General features: G+C 37.1%; 1 protein-coding gene across 1 annotated transcript in view; it reads right to left on the reverse strand.

The window, feature by feature from the left end:
- Window positions 1-10,892: 10,892 nt before the first annotated feature.
- Window positions 10,893-26,606, reverse strand: part of LOC129227525 (meteorin-like protein) — a 39,005-nt gene continuing 23,291 nt past the window's right edge. The window contains exons 2-4 of the mRNA XM_054862103.1: window positions 24,393-24,778; window positions 14,297-14,353; window positions 10,893-11,735 (exon numbers count right to left, since the gene is read on the reverse strand). Coding sequence (XP_054718078.1) covers window positions 11,239-11,735; window positions 14,297-14,353; window positions 24,393-24,778 — 940 coding nt within the window. The 3' untranslated portion in view covers window positions 10,893-11,238. The remainder of the gene's footprint in view (window positions 11,736-14,296; window positions 14,354-24,392; window positions 24,779-26,606) is intronic.

Consider the following 26,606-nt stretch of genomic DNA (forward strand, 5'->3'; position numbering starts at 1 on the left):
GCCTGAAGCTCTTTCTGTTGGGTGAAAATAAAGCACTTCAACTTAACTGGATCAAGCGCTCAATTTTTTTATGTGTTTTGATAAATCTTTGAATTTTGTAAAGAAAATAAGAAAATCTTTTTTTATTTTTCCTTTTTACTTTCTTCTATATCTAATCAGAGAGACAGAGACATAGAAGAAAGTCTTGCATTCGTGCAAATTTTCGAATTTCGAATTTTGACGGATTCGAACGTTTTGAGGTGTGCTGAGTTCATTTCGACTATTTTTGGAAAATGTCTGTCTGTCTGTCTGTGTGTGTGTATGTGTGTGTGTGTGTGTGTGTGTGTGTGTCCGTGTGTCACGTCTGTGTGTGACCAGTTTTTCGTGGCCGCTCTACAGCAGAAACTACCGCATGAAATCGAACGAAATTTGGTACACATATGTGCTTCTATGTGAACTTGTGCCCATTGGTTTTTGGCACGAATTCCTCCAAGGGGGGTGGAGCAATGGGACGTTTTTTGAGTTACGCGTGCTTGCTATTCCTCAGGAAGTAACTGGCGGAATCAAACAAAATTTGGTCCATATCTTGCCATTAACAGGAACAGGTGCTGATTGAATGTTGGTGTCAATAACTCAAACGGGGGTTGAGCTATAGAACGTTTTTTGTCGTCAATTGTGACTGCTGTATCTCAAGAAATAATGAACGGAATGAAAGAAAAATTTATCGGCAAGTAGCCCTTAGTGGGTATAAGAGCTGATTTTATTTTGGTGTCAACATCTGAAAAGGGGGGGTAGCGCAATCGCCCGTTCTTTTTTTCCATTGCGAGTGCCCTATCTCAAGAAGTAATGCTACGTTCTGGTTGAAATTTGGAATATACATGAATCCATATGTAAACAGGCTTTGGTTCAATTTTGACGCCAATAGCTCCAAGAGGTGTTTTTTTTTTTTTTTTTTTTTTTTTTTTTTTTGGCGAATAAAAATAGTTTTATTAATGCAGCAACAAGAAAGATAAATCGTAACAGATTGTCGTCTGCGTATCTCTCGTGATTTTAATTGTATGGAAATGATCGGAAATATTATCTCAATGATTTAAAATTTTTAACTGTTGCCATCTTATGTTTGTTAACAAATAAAATATTTGTTATTAATTCAAGCAAGGCTTTTAAAATAACTTTCAATTTTCGCTCTTTGCTTTGCTTTTACAATAATTCAGACATTGGGATGGTCGTCAAGTTTTTTGCATGTGTCATTTTGTTTTTGTTGGGAATATTGCTTCCTCGTCAAGCATGGGGAGGGGTCAGAAAAAAAAAAAGAAAATTATAGAAGAAAGTTTCGTGATGGCCACAACATACTAGTTTTTGAGTAGTTTCATATAAAAAGAGTTGAACTTTTCCTGCTAGCACCGCTGACATTAACTTATTTTAGATAACTCAAAAAATGCTCTCGAAATTCGCAAATCAAACGTTTTCCCACCAGACCGACGAAGACATACTTCCTCACCTCTCATAAGCTTAATTTTTCAATAAAACTATGCAACAAAAAATAACTTTTTGTCTGCTTCCTGTTTTTGTTTGTCAATTCTTGCTAGTTTTGGGTCGCAGAAAACGAATAGATAAATTATTTTTGTTTTGTTAACTCTTGTTTTCAAGATACACGAAAGCCCAAAGGAGAAAGATTCATAGCAAACCACACATTTACTGGAAGATAAATATAAAGAGAATAAAAAATCCTGTGCACTAAATGTAATTAATAAATAGGTCCCGTTTCGTTAAGCATTGGAGATTTTTCAGAAAGTCACGGTTGCTTTTAGGCTATTGCAGTAAGCTATACTTTGCTTCTACTATACTTAACTGAGTTATACTTTACTGACTGTTTCTTGTGGGTCAAAGACAGATCATAATTTGTAGTAGTCCAGTAGTATTTGGCCAACATTAAATTGGCTCATTGATCCTGATATCCGCGATCCATTGCATTTCAACTTTCTAGAACGTACTATTCCTGAGTTATGCGACATACATACGCACATACATACATACAGACATCACGAAAAAGGTCGTTGTAATTAACTCGGTAATCTTCGTTCGGGAGTCTATACGTTCTTAGTTGTTTTATTATTTTTGTAGTCATATACACGTGTGGTCGGGTCGAAAAAAAAAAAACTCAACATTCATTCGGGGGTGAGCAAAATGGAAATTAGGGTCGATTTTTAAGTGAAAAATTTTTCGCGAATACAATACTTCCTTTTTTAGCCTACTTTCCCAGTAAAAGTCAGAAAAAGAAGAAAAAGGCATGAAAAAAGGCTTAATACATCTTAAAAATATCGCGAAAAACAAAAAAAGTCAAAAATAAATTAAAAAGTTTAATAAATATCGAAAAATTAAAAATTGGAAAATAGGGTATTGAGATGGGGAAAAATGTCTGTGGGTCGGTCTGTCGGTCTGTCTGTCCCCCCCCCCTAATGACTTTTGAGTGAATAGTCGATTCGAACATTTTTTTTTTTTTGTTCGAAAGATCTCGGCGAGGACATCTCATTCCTATATTTCATTTTTTGACTTGAACTATTTTTTGTTCAATTTTGAACAATTCAAAAAAATTTAACATTAGCGCCTAAGGGGAAATTCAAGGCAATTCCGAACTTTGAGGCGAATTTGCTCCAAACAAACATTGTAGGAAAAAGCTTTTGATGAAAAACTTGTATATAAATTATCTTTTTGATTTGAACAATTTTCCGTTCAATTTTGAACAGTTCAAATCCCTTAACATTAGCGCCTACGGCGAAACTGAAAGTCAATGTAGATTCCGTACTTGAAGGCGAATTTACTTCAAACAAATTTTGTTGGAAATAGCTCTGGACGCCAAACTCCAGACTCCGACTCCTAGAATTTAGGGGCACCTGACTCCGACTCCTGTGCCCGATAATTACTCAGACTCTGACTCCCCGACTTCGACTCATAGCTTTGGCAAAAATTTATACACGGAGGACAAATGACTGACTCCGATTCTTGGATATTCGACTCCAACTCCTTTATCTCAAAGTGAGATTGACTCCGATTCCGCAGCTATGGTTTCAACTGTGAAATAATTATTGTTGATATGATTTGTTTTTTTTTTTTCATGCTAAAGTTTTAATTTAGGTATTCAGTTTTCGGCGAATAAACTCGAAATCATTTATGTTTCTACATAAAGATATGCGCAGACGATTTTTTTTTTTTGAGCAATCACGATTGCTTATTGTTCTCATTTGACCGTTTTCGGTGTCCGTGCCTTTTTCAACTTGGACCAGAAGCCTATGAAGCACCACCACCCACCGTCCTCTGCTGGCGGCGCGGCGCGGCTGCTCCGGTTTTGAGCTACCCGCTTCTCCTGGTCGGAGGCGTCCATGTCCTACACACACGCGCGTTCACACACATACACACACACGACTTCACACACATACCCTCGCACACGCCTACGTGCATACACACAGGTCTACGCACACACACAACTATGCACAAGTAACCGCCCCGGAGGAGAGGCAGGCTTGGGGGGGGGGGGGACAGGAGCCGTTTCTAGAAACAAAAACTCCAATGAGTAGGGTCCTATCTCAGTTCGTGATTGCGAAAAACATAATTTGAATTCAAAATTTCAGAATTCATATTATTATTATTTTTTTTTTTTTTTTTTTTGACAATGAAAATTATTTCTTTAAGTTGACATTTTATTGTTTTTATTTATTTTGCTAAGTGCATAATTCATTTAAAAAAGTATTTTTGGCAACAGGCGAAAAAGAAACGGTTTTTTTTATTTATATGAAGTAGTAATTTATTTTAATGAGCTTATTAATTTTAATTATTATTCTTTCGTTTTGGAAGCTGTTAAAAAAAAATTTTTTAATAGAAAAAGTGTATTAGCTGCTTTGTTTAAAAGGTGCTGCTTTTTTTTTTTTACGCATCTAATTTTTTAGATGAGTGAGGAATATTTTATTGCTAGAGATCAGCTTAAAATATTTAAAAAAATAATTTTGAAACAATTTGCGATTTTAGCTATTTTGAGGATATTGATCAGGTACTATAAAGTAGTATGGGTATACGGGAAAGTAGGCTCGTTTAGTTCTAGACGAAACTTCTTGTTGTAAAAACAGTGATTTTCATAATTGTGCGTATTTGAAGGGCCGTTAAAAATTCTCTCCTCTTCCTCAACGTCAATATATCTTGGAAAGCTCCCGGTTATTATCTTTGTTCACAATTTTCACGAAGTTCTTCATTATTCCCAGAACCAGGGATCGAAGTTTAGCGGACGGTCAGTCCCATAAATGTGTACATATTTCCCGGGAAAAAACGAGCATTAATGAGATTCACCACCCCTATTGGCACTGTATCTCGAAAACTAGAGCTAATCTCTACTTTTTATGGTGATTTTCGAGTTTAGCGAGGCGAGATATTTCGGAAACATCTATTTTCGAGCGGGATGCATTTTTGGTGTTGACTAGTGTAATCATACATCCATCACATTTATCTTAATATATAAAAATCAATGTCCTGAGATAACATATATATATATACACACATATATATATATATATATATATATATATATATATATATATCAACGCACAGCCGAAACCGCTGAAGCTTCAGACTTGAAATTTGGCAGGCATGTCCGCATGATTACAAAAGTAACCACTAAGAAAGGATTTTTCGAAATCTCAATTAGTTCGGGAGAAATTAATTAAAACCCCTTAATTTCTGCGAAATTAAAAACCTGTCATTGAAATTCAAATCCCTTATTTTCGAAGGCTTTCCTCCATTCAAATCATTATTCAGTACTTCATCTCAACTTTTGGTCGATAGCGAACTATAAATTTGATATTGTTTTTGTTTCTCACGTGATTCTTCGAGGCTTTTTCTCAAGTCAAATCATAATGTTTCTGTCTTTTGCTTTTATTTTTTCAAAACTAGAAACGAAGTTTTTAAGAACATCATCACAGGCGGACTTTCCTTTTGAATTTAGAAGAGTGCAGTTTCCTGTTAAAGTTTGCTTTGCAATAACCATTAATAAGTCACAAGGACAGACATTAAAAGTAGCAGGGACCGATTTAAGAGAGGACTTTTTTTCACACGACCAATGTTATGTAGCTTGCTCCATAGCCAGTTCATCAGGCAGTTTAATAATTTTAGCACCAGAAAAAAAAACTAAAAATGTTGTATACAAATTTGTTCTAGCTTAAACATAGGTATAACAATAAAATGTGGATGACCTGTGTTTGCAAAGATAATCAATACTTTAAAAGGATCGTTAATAACAGTTAAAGATCGGTTAAGGACAAGGGCATATATATATATAAGGAGTCCAGGGTCCCCGGGATCCTCCCCAAATTAGAAAAAGTTATAGGTAATAAGTAATTATTATAGGGGATTTTCGAAACTAGGTGAACCAAGCACTGTTAACCCCTGCTAATTCCATTACCCGAGCAATGCCGGGTACGGGAATGCTAGTATTCGATATTTTCTCTTGTGGGCGATATTGGCGTGGTGGTTTATCATACTGTGTGAGCTGAAGATAAGCTCGAGAAGGGGCGGGGAGGGGGTGAGACGAAAGGCGGCTCTCCTCTGAAGTGTCACTGATTAAAAAGAGAGTGAGACCACACACACACACGCTTACGTGTTTTGACGTTTATTACGCTTCGGGAAGTCGCTTTGTTTATTAGACGTGGAAGTGCAAAGGTTAATCAAGCAGACAGGCGTTTTTTCCGTGGAGTTATTTACTGGAAGAAGCAAAAATATGCATTACAAAAGAATAAATAACACACAGCTTAAATGCGGTCGACGCTCGATTATACAGACTTCTTATCTTACGGAACACTCGAGATTTTACGGACTTTTGCTGGTCTCGAATCATAGTTTCAGCAATATTTTTTAATTTTTTTGGCAAACCAGAAATGGCAGAAATCCTTTTTTTACGAAATCGACTAAATCAAGTAGCTAATTTATTAATACATCCAGCAGCAGAAAAAGAAAATTTCATTGGAAAAGCTGTGTTTTTTTTTTGAGCAATCACGATTGCTTATTGCTTTCATTTGACAGTTTTTGGCGTCCTATTATTTTATTTTCCCACCAGCACCCTCTGCCGCACCACCGTCGACCGGCTCCTCACGATGCTGCTCCTCTAGCGAAAACTAGGTTGCATCCATGTCCTACACACACACGCATGCATACACAACTACACACACACGCGCACACATACACACAACTACGCATACATACAGACACCTACACACACACATATGCACAACTACCCACACATTCATGCCTGCACACAGACACAAACACATATGCCTACATACATACACATACTCCCCCCCCCACACACATTCATACACACAACAACCCACACACTTATGCCTGCACACAGACACAAACACACATGTCTACACACACATACCCCCTACATACAAACACAAATAACCCCCCCACACAAACACACACGCCTACATACACACACTCGTGATTGCGAAAAACATAATTTGAATTCAAGATGACAAAAATTCAAATTTTTTTTTCATTTCAAAATATCAAATAATTTGATCTTCCCCGCGTTTGATTTGATTTTCGTATGGAAAAAAGTTCTTATATCTTTCAATCTGAATTTTAGGATGTCTATGTTTAGACGCTTTTTAAATATTTTCTTAAAGTATTATTCAAATGAATTGATAGCACTTTCCATGGAAATACGTACACCATGCATAGCACTGTGGTTTCGATACATAATATGTACAGTCAGACTTCGATATAAGGCCACTCGCTTATAAGGTCACCCCTCATATTAGGTCACTTTTCAAAAGTCCCGGCTCACTGAATTTACACCGGAATTCTAAGTAATGTCTTATCGGATATATGGTCAAGTCATGATACATTAATCGCTTATAAGGTCACTTTTGTCTGATTTCTTTCAATGATTTCAGTACTTAATAGACTTCCAAGAATTCACTTCCAAGAATTTTCCGCTATATACGATCCTTAAAAAGTGAAAATTAGTATTCTCATTGACTAGCGTGTAGTGCACAGAATGCACTTGAAAGTCAGTATTATGACAGTGACCCTAAAATATGAAGCAGTAAAGAGGGCACTCAGCGAGATACATGTTTATTCCTTACACACATGGTATAAAACATACATGAATCGGTTATAATTCACCCGCTTATAAGGTCAGTTTCGTGAAGTCCCCAGAGGTGACCTTATATCGAGGTCCGACTATATAATATTTCTAGTCTTTTAGAAATTGCATTTATGAAAATACTAGCTGCATGGCCCGGCTTTTCCCGGTCCACCTTGAAAATAAAAATTTTGTCAAGTGACGTATATTCAACAATCAGGCGTAAGAAATAATAATTAAAAAAAGTCATGATTTCCTTTCCAAACAATGACGACAGATATTAAAATACTTTTAAGAAATTAAATCCAGAAAAATGGACTTAAAATACGTAACCATGGAAACACAAAATGAAATAAGTTTAAGGAATTTAAATGCGAAAGAAAATGGTTCACAATTTGAATGGAATCGAGATTTCTTAAACTTGATTTAAAAAGGCTTGTAACTTTTTTTTCCTTTCGAGATAAAAGCTTATTTTTTCGACCATAGGTCGAAGATCTGGAGTAAAAAAGGTCGCTTTTTCCAATGGCGTCAAAAAGAAAGCTGTGGGACAATTCCTTCACTTTTTACTGATTTATTTAATGAAGAAAGTAGTGCCTAAATTTCAGCTAAGCCTAAAAAGAATTCGAGCTAAAAACGCAAATAACTCCCGCCGTAACAAAGTTAGAGCATTGAAACAAATTGCGTAGAACGCGGAAAATTCTACCCTTTCTAACGATATGTAATATTAATATGCGCAAATAATTTTTCACCCCCATATTTGAGAATTTATGTGAAAATTGGACGTAAATTGGAATAATAAAAGAACTATTTATCGAATTTCATTCGAACTGGTCTGCAAACCTTCTCAGGACTTAAAGGAACAAATTGTGAAGATTTCAGCCCAATCGGTCGGGTAGTTCTCGACTTTTGCGAGTTCAAACACACAGACGCTTTTTGGGGACTTCATTTTATACTATGTAGAGATTTACTTCTTATATCTCCGTGTTTTTTAGCATTAGATGAGTCAAAGATATGTGCTACTGCAAGATTTTTTGAAGTTTAGATCTTCATCTTTTTTATACAGAGTGTGTCACAATTCCATCCGTTGTTTGGAAGTACTATAATCCCTCCCCCCCCCCCCCATCTGACAGACGTTAGCCATTTCTTCAATTATGAGTTTCCTGATTGTTGGATAGGACGAGCCTCTGACGACAATCGTCTTCTTCCGTGGCCAGTACAACCTCGACGTTAGTCCCTAAAAATCCTTTTAGGGACTAACATATTGACTGAGAATAAGTCCTTAGAAATCCCTATCAGAGTAAGGACAACAGTCCTTAAAAATCCCCATTAGCTCCCCCAAACTATCCATTAGGAAAAGAAAATAATCCTTAAACTTCCCTATTATGTCTTGAGCAAAGAAGAGACTAAGGGGACATGATTCAGTTGCTTAAATTTATTAAGATGAAAGATGTTGCGGGGCTGAAGTTTAGCACTGAAAACAGGACAAGGGGTCATTGTTTTAAGCTATTTAAATCTCAGGCTAACATGGATGTTAGGAAAAATTATTATTTTAGCTGGGTAGTGGAACCTTGGAACAGCTTACCGGAAGAGGTGGTAATGAGCAAGGGAGTAGATAAGAGGGCCATTGATCTTCACTGGGGATTGTAAATTGACTAAGACCATCAGTTTAGCTGGGCCCAGAGCCTGCTTCTGGTCGTCACTTTTGTATTTGTATTATCATAAGAGAATCTGTTACAAACAACGTTAAATCTATAAGTCCCGATTAGAACAAAATGATTAGTAAAAGTTTCCATTTTTAATATGCTACTAAAATCTTTGATAATCTTCTGTCAGCAGAACCAAAAAATTAATGAATCGTGGAAAAATAAACAAAACGGGACAAAGTTTTAACTCTCCCGATTACAGTAAAAGCCTCTAAGCAAAAGCAAGGATTTTATTTGCTTCCACTCAAGAAAACAAATGACAATAGATCTTTCTTCTCAATGACTTTATTCACGCTAGTTAAAAGTGAACTCGTGGCAATTCTATGACCAGAAACCGCAGACGATTCTTCAAAAATAAAGATAAGCCTTGTTTTCTTTACTTACTAATAATGAAGCTGAAAGTCTCTCTGTCTGGATGTCAGGAGGATGTCTATATGTTCGGAAGATGTCTGGATGTCTGGATCTCTGTGACGCGCATAGCGCCTAGACCGTTCGGCCAATTTTCATGAAATTTGGCACAAAGTTAGTTTGTAGCATGGGGGTGTGCACCTTGAAGCGATGTTTCGAAAATTCGATGTGGTTATTTTTCTATTCCATTTTTAAGAATATAACTATCATAAGATGGACGAGTAAATTACGAAATTATCATAACGTGGAACCGTAACATGGACACAAGCCAATTGGCGAGATACGAAATTATCATAATGTGGAACCGTAATATGGGTACAAGCCAATTGGCGAGAAAATTCACCATACATTATTTGTAAATGTACAGGCGAACCAAAAGATCTTTCAGTTTTTCTATTACGGGCAAAGCCCTGCGGGTACCACTAGTAGAATATAAAATCAACTTAAAATGAAGAATTAAGAGTGTTTTAATTAACACTCGAACTTCTGGCAAAGCTCATATTATGCGGCATTTTAGGGCTTTAACATGCTGCAAAAATCGAACAAATGTAAACTTTTTTCCGAAGAGATACTCTCAGATTTATGATTTTCTTTCAAATTGGAATAAAAATCATGGAAAATTTTTTCCTCAATGAAAGGTACCCTATGTTCATCCCGGCACCCCTGACAATGGGTGTACAAAATTTTATTCTATTCGTTCGCAATGCTTTTTCGGTATGCTAAAATAAGATGTTTGTGAAGCACAACAGACGATACATTAACAGACGACAGTAACAGTACCTGAAAAAGAATCTTCATCGCAAGCACTAATTAAAAGTATTAAAATTATGCTTCATGGTTACAAAGAAAAACACACTAGTTATTTTTTTGTATGCACATTTATTACGCTTCTTTTTACAGCAAAAAGTATCACTTGCATCTGAGATCATTAACGTTTGTGACCATTTCGGTTCACATCAATAAATCAACAAGATTTATTTTTTAAAAATATCTTTGCATATGCTTTTTACAAAGCTTCCTCCCTCCTTTTTCTTTTTCTCTCTCTTTTTTTTTGTTTGGTAATTACTTACAAAAGTAGATCGCTATTTTTATATGAGATCATTGCAACTTTCTAGATGAACATTATCATAAATAATGAACATTATTTGCGTCATTTATCATCATTTCACATCATTTGTATCACCATTACAATGATTACATCATAGACAGTTTTTTTTTTACAGTTATTACTCGTATTTTTTTTTTTTCAAATATAACTTTACTAATTATGCGTTAAGCGAAACAGATAATTTCTTTCATATTTCACAGATTTAATCCTCATTTTAACGAGAATTTTTCAACAACTATTTAACTATTCAAGCATACAAGAATACTTTTATAAAACTTAATGAGGCATAAGTATTAATATCAACAAAATGGGAAACACAGCTTTTTAATAATACATTCAGGTTTTTTTTTTAATGATAAACGACGTTTTGGCTTACATAAACATGTACATGCAGTTGTACATGCGTCTCAAGTATCACAAAGTACAGCAGAGAGCCGATTATCGTGCCGATCATCGTTTTTCCTTTGAAACTTTCACTTCAAAACATTTTGTAAACAGAAAAAACCGCAAAAACACGCGTGCTGATGGGAAGCAAAGAATTGGAACTCCGTCTGTGTGCTACTTATTTGTCCAGAACACATATGCCCGCAGTGATGTTACGTGAACAGAGTTCATTTCATTTGAAGCCCATACTTTTTTTGTTAGTGCTTCCAACATACTGATCGAGGAACGGAGGGGGTAGGACACAGTTTCGAAGTCACTCGAGGAAACAAAAAACAGAGACAGATAACAAATTCGGCAGATGAAACAGTTCGGTTAATTGAAGTTCGGATAATCGGCACTCTACTGCAATTACTATCATGGAAGCACACAGTTGGGCAGTAAGAAAATGCGATGAATGGAGGCGTTCATTCGTGAGTTTTCGATGAGAGTCTCTCGCATGGACATCTTCGCGACATCTATCACAGCTACAGCAGGCATTCACTCACACCCGTCCTCAATGCTTTCCTTCTGACTTTCTTCCACTCAACGAGTCTCGGAACACAGTACAAGTTCGGATACCCCAGTACCCAATCACCGAAAAACAAGTACTCCCCATTTCCCGCCTTTGTGCCACAATGCAAGGGCCTGTGCAGGACTATATTTTGGGAACTCCCTGTAAGGCCGGAGGAAAAGTCCGAGGAACTGGAGAATTTCCCATGTTCGTTGGTGGAAATGTCCGAGGAACTGGATAATTTCCCCTGTTCGTTCGTGGAAAAGTCCGAGGAACTGGAGAATTTCCCCTGTTCGTTGGTGGAAAAGTCCGAGGAACTGGAGAATTTCCCCTGTTTGTTGGTGGAAAAGTCCGAGGAACTGGAGAATTTCCCCTGTTCGTTGGTTCTGTGGACGTGAGAAACCCTGACTGTCAGTTCCGTGGTCTGCAGAGGTTTGTTGTGAAATAAACTGGCAACTTCACCTTGGATCACTGGAAGGGAATGAAATAGCATGATTAAATGGTTTTGACAAAGAAGCACAAGTGAAATAAGGTAGGTAGGGAAAGTGAGGCAAAGTGAAATAGTGGGGCAAAAGGACATGGTAGGGGCCGTGGTAGCCCTATCGGTGGAGTGTCGGATTCGGGGTCGGAAGGTCCTGAGTTCGAACCTCGATGGTCGAAGATCCACCCTCGTCATTAAAGGGGACTGGGCGACGTTAAATATGCTCGTGGTCTCAATGTCCTCCAAGTGAAACGATACCTCTGGGGGTGCTAGCACCAGGTAGCTATTAGCTCCTGGTCTAGTTCTAAATGCTCATTAACTGTTCGATCCGGTGATGGTGCTGCCATCTATCGGTATAAAAAAAATAATAGAGGCAAGGCACTTCGTATGAGGGCCTCGACATAAATACAGTTGTAGTCAGTTGTGACTCGGAATCGAAATCGAAAAGGACATGGTAAAGTAGTTCTAGTTTGCAGCCGTACTTATCTAGCAATATTTTAACTATGTTCCTAATCACATAACTGATGCCGGTCAAAAAAAAAATAAATAAATAAATAAACAGCTCTAAAGATCAAAGAAAAAAAAAACTACCAATCATTGTCCAAATTTGATACACGTATTGTAACTTTTTGTAGTTTATCACAAATGTTTTTCGCTATTGTTAAACGATAAAGTTTTTGTAATTAACATTTTAAAAGCATTATTTGAGATTTACTAATGACTACTGTGCGCAGTGCATTAGGGGAAAGGGGAACATATGTGAGCACGGGGCACATGTGAGCATAGCATAATATACAAGGATAACATCAAGCAAAAATTCTTGAAAAATTCTCAATAGCAGTACCAGTTCTCCCTCTTGACCAAACTTTTAAAGCAATGAGCCTGTTTATGTTTCAGTAGTCTCAACTTCTTTGTTTACCTGGTGCTGTATGTAATTTTATCGCTGTCTTCTTCAAAGGAAAATATATTTTAAACTAACTAATAAGCCGAACTTAATTAAAGCAAACCATTGTGCGAACATTCAAGTAAATTTGTGTTAGTGTCTAAATTTTTTAGTTACATTAAGAATCCCTTATTTTTGGAAATTCGTTCTACGGTAGGTGACGGAGCACTTGTGAACACAACATATAGGATAGGGGCACATTTGAACAGTTTCCATGTCCTCTCTGCAATATAAATATTGGTGTAGGGTTATAATAAGTGTTAAAAATGCTGTAAAGATTTATAATTCATATTTTGCTGCAATTTGTTTGTAAATTTATTGCTAATATCTATTACATTATCTTTACTAATAATAAAGCTGAAAGTCCCTCTGTCTGTCAGGATCTCTGTGACGCGCATAACGCCGAGACCGTTCGGCCAATTTTCATGAAATTCGGCACAGAATTAGTTTGTAGCATGAAGGTGTGCATCTCGAAGCGATGTTTCAAAAATTCGATGTGGTTCTTTCTCTATTCCAATTTTAAGAACAAAATTATCGTAAGATGGACGAGTAAATTACGAAATTATCATAACGTGGAAACGTAACATTGCCACAAGCCAATTGGCGAGAAAATTCAGCTTACATTATTTGTAAATATGCAGGTGAACCAAAAGACCTTTTAATTTTCTATTACGGGCAAAGCAGTGCGGGTACCACTAGTTATAAATAAATTAACTTATTTATTATGTTTTATTATTATTATTATTATTATTTTGTTCCTGAATAGTTGGCCAACAATTGAGTGTTATATAACGTAATAAGAAAAAAAAAAGAAAAAGTATTTTCCTTTGACTAAAAACTAAAGTGTTAAATAATTTTACTCCTCATCATCATATTCTGTATCAATTTTAAAAGAACTATATAACAAGAATAAAGTTTATATAATAAGATATTCTTCGTATCGATTAGTCTTGTAAGTGTTTTTCCTGTCGATCCTGGGATTAGGACATGCTACGAAACTTTGAAATTTGATAGTGAGCAGAGCTATATAGTTTGGAAGCGCTAGAGAATGTTTTTCACCCTTCCCTTCTTGCAATTATGTTCCATGGGTGAAAGCGAGATACGATATAACATGACAATACCCAATAGAGAAGAATCCCAATTCTTTGTTTATCTTTCCACACAAAAGCTTAGCCAGCATTTGTTAGAAAAATCAAGAGCTCTTAGAATCATTTATTTATTGATTTATTTTTAATTTAAATTATTCAATTTATTTTATTGTATTCTGTTTATATTTCATTTATTTATTTAGTTTGTGCGTGTGTCTCTCATTGGCGTAGCACTGAACTTTTCTAATAAAATAATAATAACAATAGAAGTAATAATAATAATAATAATAATAATAAATTAATTAATTAATTAAAAAAGTAAATGAAATATAAAGAAAGAGAACTAAAAAATAAAAAAAGAAATAGCTAATATTTAAAAAAAGTAGATAAAATTAAAAAAATCTAAAAATAAAAAGAATAAAAAAGGGAAAGAGTGTTGAGAAATTTTTAGGGAGGAATTCGCGCCATTGAACTTGGGAGAGGGGGGGGGGATGAGCACCTGCTTAGAATCATTACTCACCAAAGTCACTTGAACAATATTGTCGAAGAAGTTGTTCTTCAGAGCAAGGCCGGCAATCTGAAAATACACATATGTTAACATTGTATTTCCACTCATCTGCTCAAAATAGTCATTATAATATTCAACGCTCTGAAACAATACGTCGATTAGGACTTTTTCAACAATAAACTTTATCTTATAAACTGCTACAACAGGTAACAATTTCGGGTGTACCGTACACAAGGGCGGATCCAGAAATTTTTGTAATGGGGGTCAAGTTTCAATGGACTGACCTCCATCGTAAAAAAAGTATCCGTTAAACAGGTGTGCCTATCCCTCCAAGGGTAATGGAGCACCCCTTATATGATAAGGGGCACGCCCCACCCCAAATGAGACAAAAACCCTTTGATATTGCCGCCCCCTCCTCCTAAAACTTCCAACCCAGTCAATCCTTTTAATTATGATTCGCTGAGAGAATTACTTTGCAGAATCAAATAAAAAAAATTAACATTGATTCCACATTTTTTTTTTTTTTTTGAATCTAAAAAAATTAACTTCAAAAATGATCATAATAAAATTTTTGTCACAGGGGGGTTAGCTAAACCTTTGACCCTCCCCTGAATCCGCCTCTGACCGTACATTCAGGAAGCTCCTAAGTCAGATGAAATACACTGATGTTTCCTTCCTCTTGCTTCTTATATATATTTTTCTCGTTATTTGTAATTTGTTTCAAAATTTCTAAATTATAATTAATATTTTTTAATATTTTTCAACTTCAACACACTATATCTTAAGAATATCTGTTAATGAACGGAACCATTTTTAAACGATAAACATAAGTAATATTATGATGATAAGTGGTTATTTGATATTAGTGTACCTCTCTAATTATAAAGTGGATGCAGACAACTGCTGGTGTCGGTGAATCAATTTGTCAAAAGTTGGAATACCAGAGGTAAAGGTAGTTAAAAGAAATTATGTTATTGCTAAATTGATAGCAAATCAAAACAACTAATTTTTGAACCTTTTTCCAAGTTTAAAATTACCAATCTTCACCGCAATTAGAACGTCAGGAGCATAACGAATGTTTAATGTTTTTCTTCCATGTGTTTACTAAAAGAAATCAAAAAAAAAAAAAAAAAAAATCTAAACTCTTCTCCAATTTCGAAATTATTGCATCGTGCTTAACGTTTGGCTTCACATTCATCTGTCACTCTTCGATCATCCAAATTGGAACTTGGATGCAATACAAATGTTTAACCAGCTACGAATCTTTCGTTTTTCACACAAACAACACTCTGCACCAGCAATCTGTCTTACCTCAATCCTCGGTGCTCTGAGAAAGAACAAACCCCGAAAGAGGCCCTCTGAGCAATCGTATCATCTTTCACCACCCCTCCCGCCCCGTGATCCCTTCACCCCCTCTCTACTCGTGGCAGACGATGAAGGTTTTCACAGCTTTCACTTAGCTTTCTTTCTGGAAAGCAATCGACTCTCAATCTCAATTCAAAAGTACTCAAAGCAAAGAAGAATAGAATCGAAACCTGCTGTTCTCGAAAAATTATGTAGAGATACAGTAGACACTCGTTTTACGCGGGTTTATTTTGCGCAGTTTCGATTATACGCGGTTTAAGATTTGACACCTTTATTTTATTTTACGAGGATGAGTTTCGGTTTTACGCGGATGTGGCAATGCAAACAGATGAAATTTTCCTCTCTTTCAAAATCCAAACCCCTAAAGATTGAAGATTACGCGTAGTCAACTGCATTTTGGTGTGCTAATAATCGAGTTTGGGCCACTGGAGACATTTTATGCGATTGGTTCCAGAGCTCCGTCCTTATGCAAAGTTATTAAACTCACACAGTTCAGAGCTCACTAGAAGAAGAGCTTTTAGGAATGGCAAATTAGGCCAAAACCAACGAGGATACCGACGTCGGTGACGCACGACCAAAAACGTTCACGTTGAAAATTTGGAGCCATTCCTAGACGATAGAAATGAGCTTTCTGATTTGTTAGTGAAGGAAGATTCTATCATGGAAATGACGCAAGTGATCATGAATGCGTTAATGCTGGAAAAAAAACTGCAGAAAAAAAATCTTTATGACTGCCAAAAGACTACAGAACACGAAATTAATTTATGCTTTCTTTATGCATGTTGTGCATAAAAGTCGATATAAGGACACGTTAAACTTATTATACAATCAGTCATCTCTAGAATGAAGTTTTTTTTTTTTTTTAAATCTACGGAACTAACCCCCTATTTTAATACCACTATTGGGTCTCAATTTACGCGGTTTCGATTTACGCGGCAGTTCCGTGGATCATAACCCCCGCCTAAAATGAGGGTTTACTGTATTTCTAAAAATGTTGAGGGTAAGATATATAGTATTAAAATAACAATGTTGCTGCTGCTGTAACTAATCTTAAACGTTACTGTTTGTTGGAGGGTCACCGAGGAGGGAAAAGTGTTTGTCCCTCATAAAAGCTTTTGTAAACAAATTCTCAAAAGCGCTTGAAAGATTTAAAGTTTTTTAAGATCTCTTGAAAAATATTATTAAAAAAATAATAATTTGAAAAAATCCATGGCTTAAAATGTCACAATTGCATTGCAACTAATTTTCAACCAGTCTAACGGTTGCATTCGGGTATTTCTAAAGGAGGCTTTTGCCTCTTTTTTGGGAGGAAATCATTGTTAATTTCGATGGAAACACAAGTGGTGTTATCATTTGGCGGACACTTGGCGATATATCGCCAATCTTTTGGTCGCCAAGTTTTGTCGTCAACTTCACGACAAATTTGGCGATTTTTTTTTTTTGAGCAATCACGATTATTTTTTGTTCTCATTTGACATTTTTTGATGTTTCGTTCCTTTTTCAGCTTGGACCAAGGCCTCTGCAACACCACCGCGCGCTGTCCCCCGGTCTTGAGCTATCCGCTTCTCCTGGTCGGAGGCGTCCATATACTACGCACACACGCATACACACACACGCCTACACACTCATGCCTGCGCACAGATACAAACACACACTCACACATACTCATGCCTCCACACAGACACATATGCCTACATACACACACACACGCGCGCGTACACACACAGTACTGCATACATAACACGCACACACACATACTCATGCCTCCACACAGACACAAACACATATGCCTACACACACACACACAGACACGAACGCCTACACACACACACGCCCGTACACACACAGCACTGCATACACAATACGCACACACATGCATACATACACACACACGCACCCACACACATGCGCCTACACAAACACACACGCGCATTCGTACACACACACGCTCGTGATTGCGAAAAACATAATTTGAATTCAAGATGCCAAAGATTCAAATTAATATTTTTTAATTTTTTTTGAGCAATCACGATTGCTAATTGCTTTTATTTGACTGTTTTTGATGTCCTATCATTTTTCCCTCCGCCACCAGCCGCACCATCACCGTCGACCGGCTCCTCACGATGCTGCACCTCTAACGAAAACCGTCTCCAGGTTTCGTCAATATCCTACACTTACACGTATACATACACGCACCTACACACATACAAACACATACACACACACATACATACACACAACTACCCGCACACTCATGCTTGCACACAGACACAAACACACATATACCCTCCACACAAAAAACAACACGCTTAGATATATACACACACTCGTGATTGCGAAAAACATAATTTGAATTCAAGGTGACAAAATTCAAATTAATTTTTTTATTGAGCAATCACGATTGCTTATTGTTCTCACTTGACTGTCCTTGACGTTACGGTTCCTTTTTCAGCTTAGACCAGGCCTGCAGCACCACCGTCCACCGGCGGCGGCGCGGCTGGTCCTGAGCACTGTCCCCCGAAATCCACTTTTGCTGGGCGGTGGCGTCCATGTCCCACACACACGCATGCTCATACACAGTCGCCTACGCGCGCACGCCTTTACACACATACACAACACGCCTACGTGCACACCCGTAAGCCTACACACACACGCACACAACTATACACGTAAGCACCCAGGAGGAGGGACATGCTTGAGCGGGGGAGCCATTTCTAGAAACAGTAACTCTAACCAGTAGGGTCTTGTCGCAACTCGTGATTGCGAAAAACATAATTTGAATTCAAAGTTTCGGAATTCAAGTTAAAGTTTTTTTTTTTTTTTTAATTTGGTTTCAATTTGACCACTGTTGGTGATATTTAGACAGTAAACTATTGAATCACATTAAAATCGCCAATAATAGGGAAATGACATTAAAATTCGAGCAAAAGGAAGTCATATGATGCACACATCAGCTCGCTTTCCTATTGCTCTCTCTTCACCGAAAATACCCATAAAATTCAACCTCAAATCTTCGGATTCCCGATGCCAGAGAGAGAGGCGATCCCCGCCTTCGCGGAAGAAACAGGTTCCGAGTGCTTCGCCTGGGATCAACGGTGGGGTCACCGCCATTTCGGAGGCTTTCTTTTGATACTCTGTTTGCGGTTACAAATTGAGAGAGCAATTTACCGTTCCCTTGAGAGAAGGGCGGGACCGCAGAAGACGCGCACGCGGAGAGATAAATAAATAGTAATGGTGCCGGCCCGGGCAGACGATGCTCGGGGAAGATCGACTTTTGTTCCGTGTGGTGCTTTTATCAATTTGGTACGTTCTTCGAAAGCGGAGAAAGAAATATTGAACATTATTCTGTAGTGCGAGCTTGATCTGCTGGAATGGGACCACACCTGATTTTTTTTAACTTTAATGAATTAACTAGTGCAAATCAGTGGTCGGAAAAACTACATTTTTTTTTTTTTTTGTAGAAAACTGGAACTACAACTACTTTATAACAAATGTAGTTAACTGCAACTACAACTACTTTTTTTCAAAATGTAAAAACTACAAATACGTAATATGTCAATTCACTTTTATGTCGAAAACTAAGAGAAACGAGCTGATGTGCTCATCACATGACTTCCTTTTACACCAATTTAATGTTATTTCCCCATTATTGCGATTTAAATGTGATTCAATAGTTAACTCTCTAAATATCACCAACAATGGCCAAATTGTAACCAGATTAAAAAAAAAAAAAAAAAAACGCCAAATTGGCGACAAAACTTGACGACCAAAAGACTGGCGATATATCACCAAATGTCCGCCAAAATTATAACACCACTTGAGTTTGCATCGAAATTAACAATGGAACACTTGAATGTAACCAAAAGGGGAGGTGCACTAGACCCCACTAGGAGTCTACGTACCAAATTTCAACTTTCTAGGACGTACCGTTCTTGAGTTACGCGATATACGTACATACGCACATACAGACGTCACGAGAAAACTCGTTGTAATTAACTCGGGAAGGTTAAAATGGATATTTCGGGCGTCTATACGTTCTTAGGTATATATGCATGTGTGGTCGGGTCGAAAACAAATTTCAACATTCTTTCGGAGTGAGTAAAATGGAAATGAAGGTCGATTTTTGAGTGACATTTTTTTCTCGAATACAATACTTCCTTTTTTGTAAAAGGAAATTAAAATTGTAAAACAAACCCCTAGGAGAAAAAAAAGGCTTTAATGATTTAAAAATATTTTAGCGGAAATACCACTATGAGTCTTTTGTGGGAAGCAAAGGGATGCAAGTGGCAAAATCAAAAATTTGGAGATAACCAGTACAAATGGTAGGTGAACCTCTCTTCTGTCTTGGGGCAAGAAATTGTACTAGTAGCCCTGGTAGGTGCTGCTGTACAGCATGGTTTAGAAAAATAATGCAATGAAAGCCTACCTAAGACGTTATCTTTATACAAGTCTTACTCAAAACTTGAAAATGTCCACTTACATCCCTTTCCTTTTCACTTCCTCATTTGTCTTTTGTAATTCAAATTAATCTTGCGCCTGCCCAATATTTTTCAAAATTAGTCGCTCCTGCATGAGTAAGGGCAAAATAGATTTTTTTTTCCGAGGGCGAAAAATCACGCGCGATATGATGATAAAGAGGAGAAATTTGCTCTGAATCATATCGTTTGTCCGAAATCCTCGCACGGGAACCCGAAAGGCAAGCTTTTCATTACTTCTCTTGAAATGTTACTCACAACAGTGGCGTAGCGAGAAAAAATCCTTTTGGGGGGGGGGGGAGGGTATTTTTTTTTTTTTTTTGAAGTTTAAAGTGAAGCCATGCCCTCAAGTTTATATATACACACACACCCACACACATATATATATATATTTATATACTAGCATTCCCGTACCCGGCATTGCTCGGGTAATGGAATTAGCAGGGGATAACAGTGCTTGGTGCACCTAGTTTCGAAAATCCCCTATAATAATTACTTATTACCTATAACTTTTTCTAATTTTGGGAGGATCCCGGAGCCCCTGGACTCCTTATATATATGCCCTTGTCCTTAACCGATCTTTAACTGTTATTAACGATCCTTTTAAAGTATTGATTATCTTTGCAAACACAGGTCATCCACATTTTATCGATATACCTATGTTTAAGCAAAAACTTCTTTGTATACAACATTTTTAGTTTTTTTTTTTTTTCTTCTTCTTTTCTGGTGCTAAAATTATTAAGCTGCTTGATGAACTGACTTTGGATCAAGCTACATAACATTGGCCGTGTGAAAAAAAGTCTTCTCTTAAATGGATCCCTGCTACTTTTAATGTCTGTCCTTGTGACTTATTAATGGCTATTGCAAAGCAAACTTTAACAGGAAACTGCAGTCTCCTAAAATTCAAGAGAATAGTCCGGCTGTGATGATGTTCTTAAAAATTTCGTTTCTAGTTCTGAAAAAACGAAAGCAATAGACAGAAACATTATGATTTGACTTGAGAAAAGCCTCGAAGAATCACGTGAGAAACAAAAACAATATCAAATTCATAGTTTGCAATCGACCAAAAGTTGAGATGAAGTATTGAATAATGATTTGAATGGAGGAAAGCCTTCGAAAATAAGGAATTTGAATTTCAATGACAGGTTTTAATTTCGCAGAAATTAAGAGGTTTTAATTAATTTCTCCCGAACTAATTGCGACATCGAAAAATCCTTTCTTAGTGGTTACTTTCGTAATCATGCGGACATGCCTGCCAAATTTCAATTCTGAAGCTTCAATGGTTTTGGCTGTGCGTTGATATATATATATAATATATATATATATGTTATCTCAGGACATTGATTTTTTATATATTAAGATATATATATATATATATATATATATATATATATATATATATATATATATATATATATATATATATATATATATATATATAAACAGGAAGACATAAGCTTTTTACCGTCATAAAAGCTATTATATTAAAAAGAAATCTTTTAGCTCATAAACAAAACCCTTCAGGTTCGACTGAAAAATGATTTTTTGCGGCTCATGGGGGCGGGGGGGGGGGTTGACCCCCTATATCCCTCCCACCCCCCATGGCTACGCCACTGACTCATAATAGCACACATCCGAACCCTGAGGAAGATTCAAAATCGGGAAAAGAAAACTCGGCTCCATTAAAACATCGCCCAAACTCAGGTGGGGAAAGGCACAAAGCGAGGTGGAATATAAAGGATGAAGGCTGCTCAGCAACAAAAGAAAAAAAAAAAAAAGAATCCCTTCCCAACCTCCCCTTCTAAAGAGACGGGAGGCAGGAGTGATGCGGTGCCTCCAAGTTGTGGGTGGAGATTGCCATTTCGGCGCTTGGCCTGGGTTCGAGGTCGTCGACTGCTTGGAATTATTGTTTCTCTGCAACCCCGGAGGCCGGGGAAAAGTGTTTCTTTGCACATTTGGACTTAAGAAGATTTTCCTCGCAGCAGAATTAAATGCTCTTATATTTAAAATAAAATTAGTTTCATGCGTCGCGCTTTTGATGAGGTACGGATCAGAAGGGAGGGGACCCACTTCCTAAAGGAACAAAAATCACCTTCAACTGCATTTTTTGCGACTTTCTAAAAAATCGCCCCAAACCGCACCCACCCGAAAATTGCACTTTGACCCCCTTCTACATCCAAAAATGGCCCCCGCCAAAAAAAAAGCTGGATTCGTCCTCGTTTATGATATTATGTAAGGTAGTTCAATATACTTCTCCAAAGCCAGCACATGCTTATACTGTCCATAATTATGTGCTCTCTGACTTTTACCAATTTTCTATTTGTGCTAACTCCATCGAATGATTTAGGGGGCTCCCGAGTTGGTATACCGTCTTCGAACTCCCTAACAAAGTAAATATCTTCTGATTTTTCATTAAAACAACGAAATCCTCCCCCCCCCCCCAAAAAAAAGGAGTTTTTCAGTGATTAGAACTTAGGATAAATCTGAGCCGTGCCAAAGGCGGCCAGTTTAATATTTCCTGAAGTGAGCTCTAAGGCGTCAACGACGCCAATTTGCAATGGTTTGGGATGTGATATGTGCTAGTGGGACAAAACCCACTTGTTTCTGATGATCAAGGGATGAAGATAAATCAAGAAACGTGTCACAAACTCAGTTTGAAGGATATTATCTTTCCTTGGCCGCAAGAGTTCTTTGAAAACAAAAGATTGACCTTCCATCCATTAGATTCCATGCCTGCACACTGAGCGAAAGGCACTGAAGATTGGTGCAAGACCTATTTTCGGGACTTCACTGGAACTCAAGAATGGCTACCGTATTGCCCAGATTTGAACCCAACAGATTAGTCTGTTTGGTCCATCTTGGATAAAAGGGTGTGTTCTAAACCTCATAAAACTTTGGCATCTTTTAAAAAAAAATCCTTATGCAAGGATTGGGATAAAATATCAGTGAGTTGGGTCCCATAGCCGCAAATTTTGTAATATGTTCAGAGCTCTGTAGTAAGGCTAAAGGTAGCCACTTTCAAAATTTGTAAATACATTAGACGAAATATTGTATTCATATTTATTTTGAAGTTTGTTCGTTATATTTTCATTAGCATAAAAGTTATGTATTATGTGTGTTCAAGTTGTTTCTTGTCACCCTGTTTATTATATTCACAAATAAATTACGTTTGGTCTTTCAATTTTTCTTCAATTGTGCACGTTGGATTGAACAACCTTTCTTAAGTGAAATTTTCAGAACAAAAATTATCGTGTTGCCGTGTGACCTTTAAACATTATTTTAAATAAATTATTGTCTTGTCGTTTTTTTTATTTTATTTCACTAGAGGACGAGCGTTCAAAAACAATTTTTATTTCAAACAAATTAACGTTTTTTTTTTTTTTTTTTCATTTCACTGAACGTTCTGAAACAAATTTTATTTGAAATAAATTATCGTCGGGTCTTTTTCCCCTTTATTTCAGAAGAACATTCTCACTTAACTTTTATCCAAAACAAATTATCATTTGCTTCAAAAAACATAAGAGAATCAGTGAGAATTCAGTTTCTGTGGTCGGGGATTTAAAAAATTAGTCAAAGAGGTTAGAACACGGACTTGGCACACTTATTTTGCACGGACTTGGTAGATGTCTGATTGGCCGGGTCTTTGTTTTACCTGTTTCAGCCGCCATCAGCAGCACCGTCGCTCCCTCCTACAGTTTATTTGAATGGGGTCGTTTCTAAAATTTTAAAAGTATTTTTTTTTTTTCTGAAAGAGCATGCTTAAAAACATAGGATCTGACCATTTTTTAAATAATTTGACTAAGTTCAATATTTTTAAAAAGATACTTAAATCGGTGCGCTTTCATTGTTTACGCTTCTGCCGATGACATCACAAATGATGAAATGCCATTCAGTGTTACCATTCATAGAACGTAATATTTAATTTGATTCTTTACTTACGTACTGGCAACGATAGGGTTGATAACAAACATAGAGCGCAATATTTCAATCGCTTCGTGATTATCAAAACGTGGAACCGCGGCAGACAGATGCGCCAAAAGTACATAATTTGTGACGTCATCAAGACCACGCCCTGTTCGAAAAATCTGACATTTAAAAAAAATTAATGAAAAAATAACTGTTGGGAAAATAAAAGTACTTTCTAGGTCCATGTTTTTTTTTTTTTGCTTATTCTATCAATTTTAGTAACTAAAAGTAGTACTTTTGACTGAAGAAAACAATCCCATTGCGAGGGACTTGCTAAATTAAAACGGAATTCCAACACTTACCATCAACGTCATTCTCGATGGATCTTCCGGTCCTCCTCTTCAAGTGGTAACTGAATTCCGAGGTGGCGCGTCGCAGGGCGTCCGTCACGGGGTCCGCCTCCACGTACAGTGCCACTTGGCCCCTCTGGGACGCGACGCACTTGACCAAGCCGAGAGCATCTCTGGGACTGAACACCCTGTGCAGCTTCTTCCGTCCGGCCACGTAGATCCGGGCCCCGGAGGAGCCGTTCGATCTCCGGACGCAGGCGACGAATTCCTTCCCCGCGGGTCTGTGCTGCAGGACGATCCGGAGAGCGCCCTGGGGATAGCTCCATCGGACTTTTCCTTGGTTGCAGCGCAGGTACACAGGCCGGACGCCGCGAGACAGGGCCATATCCGGGGTGCCACTGCAAGAGAGGAGCTTTGTCAGTTTTTCGAGCAGTCAGGGAAGAGTGGAAGAAAATGAAGGGTGTGTAGAGGGGAATGTGGGGCAAAGTGAAGTAGTTGATACAACAAAGATTTTTAAAAACGAACAAATTGGAGAATTTTTATCAAAAATGCAGTGCATAAAGAAAGAATAGCGCATAAAAAATAAAACTTGCATTGAAAACTTTTTTATTTTTAAGCAATAAATTCTAAATTTCAAAAAAAAAAAAAAATCACTTTTCCCCCCCATGGAGCAGAGGGAAAAGAGATATTTTTCAAATTAAGTTTTTTCTATTTATCTACGAAAAACGTTTTTGATCAAATGAATCAGTGTTAGAAAAAATGAAATTATACATGAATAAATAATGAAACAATAAACGAATAAATAAATAAATAATTTAATGTGAATCAAAGAGTGAATAAATAACTGAATGAATGAAAATTAATTATTAAAGCAAAAAAGTCCTTCTCTTGAAATAATCAACAAACATGTTCAAATCGTGTAAAATTTTAGGGAACTTTTATTTATTTAGGTTGGAATACAAATACAAATACAAATGTGACGACCAGCAACAGCCTCTTGGCCCAGCTAGGCTGGTCCTAGTCAGTTTATTAGTCCCCAATGAAGATGAATGGCCCTCTTAAAGCTATCCACCCCCTTGCTCATGACCACCTCTTCCGGTAAGCTGTTCCAAGTGCCCACGACCCTACTAAAGTAGTAGTTTTTCCTTATTTCCAGGTTAGCCTGAGATTTGAATAGCTTAAAACAATGACCCGTCGTCCTGCTTTCGGTGCAAAAATTTAATCTATTAACATCATTCATTTTGATAAATTTAAACAACTGAATCATGTCCATTCTCATCCTCCTTTGCTCCAGGCTATACAAATTAAGCCTATTAAGTCTGGTATCATAAATGGAATGTTTATATTCCATCCTATATTAATGGAACGTTTTCATTCATAAATGAATGAAAATGCTCTGGAATGTTTCGAAAATTCTTAGATATTCTATGAACGGATAATAATTCAAGTAAAATACTGTTCAGAAGAAAAGTAGAAAATGTTGGTTCAAAATCTAAAATTTTACATGCGTTAGTACTCCTTTGCCTGTTATATATCATTTTAGCTGCAAACTTACAAGTACAAATAATCCAGTTCTAAAATGTAGTCGCAGGAAAATATGTTTAGTCGGCCGAGATTTGTCAGACCATGTGCACGTGCATTGCCTCTCATAACTTCCGAGACCATAAAATAAGAACATTATCACACGAAGACGAATCAACGTTACGAATACAGTCCAAAGTCATTCACGGTCCTGCAACTCTCAAAAAAATAATTCTGAAGTGCTTTGTTGACGCAAAATTTTACAAGCAGAATAACGCATAATGCCTCGGCTACAAAAGAAACCACTTAAACTACAAGACTATGCGAAAACTAGTACCACATGCAGCTATGCGAACAGAAATAAACTTGTTATTTACCTGTTCGTTCCCTTACCTAAAACTACTGACTACGCATTGAAGTTCCCTCGTATAAATCGCATAATGGCGAAATGCTTTTCTTTTCTGGACCCCCAAGGATTAAGCATTCCCGGGGAAAGCCCTCAAAGGTTTGGCACAGAGGATTTGCTGTCCTTAGAAAACGTTGCCTCCTGGGGTATATAAAACCGTATAAAGCTCTGACGGCCACAGGCTGTTGAGAGAGTTTATGTAATTGGGGGTCTTTTCTCGCAAAGCAGCCTGAATTTCTGTCACAGTTTGTGTCAGGCATTCGACAGGTCATGCAAGTGTGTGCCTCAGTGATTCTTTT

The sequence above is a fragment of the Uloborus diversus genome, chromosome 1 (genome assembly GCF_026930045.1).
Source record: "Uloborus diversus isolate 005 chromosome 1, Udiv.v.3.1, whole genome shotgun sequence".
NCBI classification, from domain to species: Eukaryota; Metazoa; Arthropoda; class Arachnida; order Araneae; family Uloboridae; genus Uloborus; species Uloborus diversus.